This window comes from Cyclopterus lumpus, chromosome 12, assembly GCF_009769545.1.
Source record: "Cyclopterus lumpus isolate fCycLum1 chromosome 12, fCycLum1.pri, whole genome shotgun sequence".
Lineage (NCBI taxonomy): Eukaryota > Metazoa > Chordata > Actinopteri > Perciformes > Cyclopteridae > Cyclopterus > Cyclopterus lumpus.
Genome location: NC_046977.1, coordinates 6,500,410 through 6,507,271, shown reverse-complemented (window position 1 = coordinate 6,507,271; position 6,862 = coordinate 6,500,410). Strand labels below are relative to the sequence as shown.

Here is a 6,862-nt window from a genome sequence, read left to right as displayed (position 1 = left end):
CGGCGTGTGCTCTTGTATATTTGTACGTTGTGGTTTACTTTACAATGAGAAGCCCATGCTCACAGGGCTACTCGAGTGGCCTGCTAATGGACACGGATATATATATATATATATATATATATATATATATATATATATATATATATATATATATTACATTACATTACATTACATATATATATATATTATTACATTACATTACATTACATTACATATATATATATATATATATATATATATATATAACGTTACATGTGTATGGTGTTTGTAGGATAACAAATGCTGCAGCTACTTTTATTTTTTATATATATATATATATATATATATATATATATATATATGTGTTTATATATTTTCTATATATATATATATATATATATATATATATATATATATATATACACACACATGTTTTTGTTTTAGTTTTTTTAAACAGTTAAAGTACAGATTTCTTGATAAAATGTAAAAATGTGTCCAAGGGAAATGATTAAACAACTTCATTTCCCAGAAGTCATGCGATCGTCGCGTTGAGGATGAGGCGCGCGCTGACGTCACGAGGAGAAGGAAGCAGTGTGTAAACAAGAGTATTCGCTTGAATATAAAACCAGCGTGCGCCGACAGCCGAACCCCACTGTCCGGTTGAACTGTAACACAACACAATATCATTCTTTAACGTGATCTGCTCACTGCTGTGTGTCACGTGATCTGCCGCCAGGTACCCTGACCACTGAGCAACGTCACCGCGGTGCGATCAGCTGTGCGACCTGGACCTCGACTCGGAAGCCAAAGGTAGACTGAAGCGCAGAAGTGACATTCAGGGATCTAACGTTACAATTGTACGGTGACTTTTGCAAAGTGGCATTAATCCGTTGTCGTCATTGAAACGCTTTGTTCAAAGTACTTTACTGTAAGTATTTTCTAGAAAGTAAACACTGCACTGCAGGTGTTCTTCTTGTCACTTTGGACCTTGGACAAAGTCCATCATTTGTACTTTGACTCAGTTACAGAGTCTAAAGTCTTAATGTCCTTGACAGCAGTGAGTGTATTATACCTCTCAAGGGGTCTGTGTAGTAGTTACCATTTGTTTTATGTATTAAAGCAGACTGGTTTAAACTTCCCAAAGAAAAAGAAGCCCAAGTGAGTCACAGCTCCTATAAACCAGTTTGCTGTACGGCTGCAGTTAGTTTCAAGTTTCAAGTTTCAAGGTTTTATTTGCCATTTGTGCCTAGACCAACAGTCCAGACACATTGGAAATCTTGTGCAGGGCTCTCAGAGTCAACAGTTTAGAAAAAACACTATAATAAGAAAGACAAATACAAAATATAAAAGAGAACACTATACAGAATGTGGTAGTGTATACAGAAAGGTGGTACTATGTACAAGAACAAGGAAGGTGCTAGTTTGGGATACCGTTTTAAATTACAGACAGTTTTATATAGTTTTAAGTAATAATATGTCACATATTGCACATGATAAGTGTAGTGAGGTAGTGTTGGGTTATCCATTCTTTTTTTAATGAGACATTACAAAGAAAATCAGTAAATCCTCGATTTAAGAGAGTTTAATTTGTATTTTTTACTTAAATAATAATAACGATTCATCGATTAAGCCTGGTCCAAGCCTCTGAAGTGTGAATGATTGCGGTTTTTCTTAGTTTCTGTTAATAGTACACTGAATTCTTTTTAGGATTTGGACTGTTGTGTACGGACAAAACAAATACATTTAAGACTTCACCTTGGGCTCTGGTAAAGTGGGATGCATCACTGTTGAAGACTGTGATTTGTAAAAGGTTTTGCTTGACTCTAGTAAGACCAATAAGTTGTGCAATGAGATCACAGAATATGATGTAAGCACTACGCTGCTGCTGCTGCTGCATTGATTGGAATAATCTTCCCCGTAGTCCTTTCATCATGGCTCTGTCTGGAGTGAGAGTTATCGAGCTGGCGGGCCTGGCTCCGGCACCATTCTGCGGCATGATCCTGGCGGATTTCGGAGCCAAGGTGATCCGCGTGGACCGGACCAAGGTCGCCATGTCTTTAGATACACAAGGCCGGGGAAAACGATCCGTGGCCATCAACCTGAAGACGTCAGAGGGCGTAACCTTGCTCAGGAAGCTCTGTGTCCAGTCTGATGTCATCCTTGAGCCCTACCGCCAAGGTCAGCCCACAGCTATTGAAATGCAACCCTCAGAAAGGGGCCCTCAAGCGTGTTACAAGCCAGGGCGTCGCCCCGATGTTCACCCTGAATGAGAAGCAGCGCGATAGCAGACACGGATAGCGCTTTTTATTTCTTTTGTTTTCGGACCAGGTGTGATGGAGAAGCTGGGGCTCGGTCCAGAGCAGCTGTTGAAGGAGAATCCTCGCCTGATCTACGCTCGGCTGACGGGGTACGGACAGAGTGGCTCTTACGCCACCGCAGCGGGGCATGACATCAACTACATCGCCCTGTCAGGTCATCACACACGCACCCACGCACACACACACACACCCACACACACACACACACACACACACACACACACACACACACACACACACACTGTTAATGCTTTTAAATTGAATTTTTCTGCAAATTACATTGCGGACTGATGGAATGCCGTGTTTCTTAAAGCCGCCGGAGGAAGATAATCTTTTTGTGAGGATGCAGGTTGTTTATCTCCGGCCACTATCTTTTCACGAGTTTTGGAAACACACACAGAAGAGACTGAGTTTCAGTCTGTGAATACTTTAGTGCTGTGACGTGTGCGTGAAGTCAACCGTTTCAATTAAACCTTTCTTTTAACACTAAGTAACCAAGGTGTTACTTTATGTCGCCGAAGTACACTGTTTCAATAAGAAAAATGTGTTAACACTAAGCAACCAAGGTCGGTACAATTTGCCTTCAGTACAGCATTGTGGGTAAGCTCGTTACAACAGTGTCAGTGTCACAAATGTACGTGAGACGCAATAAATCATATCCAACAAATGAATACCACCCGTTGATAAACTGTGATATAAAATACTCCGACATGACTCATACATAGATACATGTACTACCCAATAGACATTTAGCATATGAGGTCGGTGAAAGCTCGTGTCTCCTCATTTCCGTCCCAGGCCTTTTATCCCGGCTGGGTCGGAGCGGAGAGAAGCCCTACGCCCCGTTGAACCTGATCGCGGACTTTGCAGGAGGTGGTCTCAGCTGCGCTCTGGGGATAGTCCTGGCTCTGCTGGAGAGGACCAAGTCCGGGAAAGGACAGATCATAGATGCCAGCATGGTAAGCACGTAGTCAGACTCCAGGTAACCTGTGCTGAGGCATTGTGGCGCCTGCTCTGCAGAAGGTGCTGTTGACCTTCAAATCAATACAGTACACGTTTCATATTCGTTCACTGTTGTCCGCATTGAGCGAGCTCTAGCAATGCACTGTATTGTATGCACTGTATTCCACTTCCAGATAGCGACGCACCACATCGTGGCAAACTTTAGTGTCATGTTTAACTTTTCGAAGTGATCAGTCGGACAGCCCAGAGTGAAGTTGTTTGAAAAGCACATCAAAGGGTCTGAATCCTGCTGCGCCTCATATCCACTGGCTGTAATGAAGCGGGGAGGTTACCGAGCTCTAATGAACTCCTTGAGGAGGTGGATTTGTAAATCTTTTTGAATATTTCAAAGTAATCCTCTAAAATACACTTCACTTCACGGTGCTGTATATAGATTTATTTTGTGCGACAACTTGACCGTTTTGGCACAATCTCTCATCGCGTTGTTTTGAGCCGCAGCAGGCTGCTGTTTTCAGCAATTTGGTTGAAGATAGTTGAGCTGTTGAAGAAAAGTGTATCTACATTGTGTTACTACTCAAAGCATTTAAACCCCCTTTGTTGATTGGGCCATATGGAATGACTTTTAGAGGTTGCACGTACTTCATTAGAGCCGCCAGTGACTGCCATGATTGCAATCGGCAGTAAAAGCCGTGGCAGTGGCCATTTGTTTCTGCAGCCTCTTTCATGTACAGTAGTGTGACACTTTGGAAGGCAACTGATTCCAATCTCAACCATTTCAGTTGGAGATAGATCGCTTTCTTTTTATTCTTTCAGCAGCAGTAATAGCTTTGGCCCACATGCATAATTTGAGTTTAGGGAGCTGGTGGTTTATACAGTAAATGTCAGTGTGTTATCCTTATTATTAGTATTACAATAGCACGGAATGTTACCTGCTTTGTGCATTTTCCTATTGAGAACCAGAGCTGCACACTTGAGAGATATGCCGCTGATTAGTCAGCGTCTGCTACACTATGGAGAAAAGCTATGTCCTAAACAGTGTATGGGGTTGCAATCAGGGGGTATATTGCCAATTAATTATTAAACAGAAACATGTATGCTCTTGTTTTAAGCAAAGGCTTGGTGCTTTATATTCATCTATTCGTCTCTTAAACAAGTAATTATGCATACAATAGAGATAAAAGATATTGACCCTTTTGACCTTGTGTTCTATATCGTCCTGTATCTCTCCGTCCTCAGGTAGAAGGAGCCGCATATGTAGGTTCATTTGCATGGAAATCTCGTGGCATCGGCATGTGGGACCGTCCTAGAGGAGAAAACATGTTGGACAGCGGAGCGCCCTTCTACGATACCTACGAGACCGCAGATGGGAAATACATGGCTGTGGGAGCCATAGAACCGCAGTTCTACACACAGCTACTTAAGGGTTCGTAGTGTGCAAATCCAGATTGGAGGCATTTTTGTAGATGAAATCAGCCTCTACTATGGCATTGGTCTCTTGTGTCACACATGAACCATAGCTAGACCTCAGGGGAAATTTAGGCATGGGAACGAGACAGTGTGAAGTGAAGTGAAACACACCAAGACCAATCTCTAGAAATGTGAAAGCAGCAGATCTCAGCCAACAGGTCAAAAACAAGTTCTTGGGTTTTATGATATTTAATCACCATTGTCCTTGAAGTGGCTTTTAATTTGTATTAGTTTTTTTGCATATGTAAAACTTCCATCACAATACAAAAAAACAGATGTTACAGAAATCAATAAGAAATGCTTCATTGGGCTTTGTTTTCCTAAAATAAAGTAAATCCTATAATTAATAATTATAATTCAAGACAAAACAAACTTTCATATATTAACTATGCCCACGTGTAAAGGATAGCTACGGAAACATTGTGGCGGTTGAGTTGGTGTGAATTAAAAGATGTCGTCATTGAACATAATGAAAATATATTTAAAAAAATATGTTTAATAAAAACACTTACAATTATTATATTAGATTATAACACAGCAGATGCAGTTCTGCTATGGCTCCTAGGAGAACAATCATGCTCGGTGAAACAGAACAACAATCATTTAGCTCTTTAAACGCATTTATCTGAGGTATATTATATATATAATATATATATATATATATATATATATATATATATATATATATTATATTTCCCCCTAGGTTTAGAGTTGGACACTGGAGCGCTGCCTCCTCAGATGAGCGCCACCGATTGGCCAGAGTTGAGACGGATCTTCACAGAGAGTTTTGCTTCAAAAACCCGGGCGGAGTGGTCAAGGATCTTTGATGGGACTGATGCCTGTGTTACTCCGGTGTTGTCCTTCGACGAGGTGAGCTCACACCCACATCACCAGGAGAGAGCCTCCTTCGTGAAGGACCCCAGCGGGGAGAAAGCCCCCGGCCGGCCCCGGTTTCTCTCTCGGACTCCTGCTGAGCCTTGCCTGGCCTCCGACCCCGTTATTGGAGAACACACGGTTCAAGTCCTGAATGAGTTTGGGTTTCACGTCAGCAGACATAGACCAGATGCTGATGGCAGGGGTCGTAGAGGATAGCGCTGTCAAAAGCAAAGTTGTAGAGACATAATTGATGTCAGAGATTGATTTTGACCAAAAGTCAGTAACAAATGAAATTCATCATTTAAATATTGACTTTGAGTGAATCGGGAATAAATACAGAGGTTTTTTTAAACACTCGCAGTTGAAGTTCGTGCTTCAGAAACAAAAGAACTGGAAACTCAACGCAGGCTTTGTGGTCCACGTTGAACATATATACAGGTTGCAGATGTTTGTGCATATCGAAAGTTCTTCACAAGGAGTTTGAGGCAATTTAAGATATGCATCACTTCATTAGTTATTTTTGTGTATTGCATCCCTTTTCATGATAAACAGTGAGCACCTGGAGTGATGGAAGTCATTACATGAGCAGAAACTAATAAATACTAGAACAAAATATATTTTTGGGGGATTTTTAATTTGTTTACTTATCAGTAGCAATTTGTACATTGTAATTTAACCAGTTTGGGTGACCGGTGGAATAGTCTCCGACACACTGTGGTTATTAATGATTTTAATGATTAATGATTTTCATTTATACTTAAAATCGTGTTCTAGTGTGTGTGCACCTTTTAGTTAAATCATGGTTATAATACTACATTAACCATCGCCACTTGAAGTACATGATAATTTAAACCTGTCTGTATAACAATTTTGTAAAATAATCACAATAAAATGCAAATGCATGAAACGTGAATGTTGTCCTACTATGAGCATGTGGAGGAGAGATGACTCGAAACAGGCAGCGGAAACTGAATGTTGGAATGACTTTTTAGATAAATAATAAGCTTATGGATTTTAGGTAATATGATGTAGAGCAGATTATAGGTTTATTCCATTGTGTATTTTGTCATGAGCCAATTTGTTTTAAGCTGTCAAGAATGTCGAGACAAAAATGCATAAAATGTCAAAATTAGATATATTTTTTAACAAATATGAATACAATACCTTCTAAACCATTGCAGATTTTATCCAAAGTAACATGTACATTACATGGTACTTTGGTTTCAAGTTTGAATCGGCAAAGGCTAAAATCTGCAACA

At 40.3% G+C, this 6,862-nt stretch overlaps 1 protein-coding gene across 1 annotated transcript; it reads left to right on the top strand.

Annotated features, from left to right (window-relative positions):
• Positions 1-521: 521 nt before the first annotated feature.
• Positions 522-6,516, top strand: amacr (alpha-methylacyl-CoA racemase). Its single transcript, XM_034547540.1, has 6 exons — positions 522-789; positions 1,901-2,157; positions 2,308-2,451; positions 3,096-3,256; positions 4,497-4,683; positions 5,431-6,516. The coding sequence occupies exons 2-6, from the start codon at positions 1,911-1,913 to the stop codon at positions 5,817-5,819; spliced, it is 1,128 nt and encodes a 375-aa protein (XP_034403431.1). The 5' UTR covers positions 522-789; positions 1,901-1,910; the 3' UTR covers positions 5,820-6,516.
• The last annotated feature ends 346 nt before the right edge of the window (positions 6,517-6,862 follow it).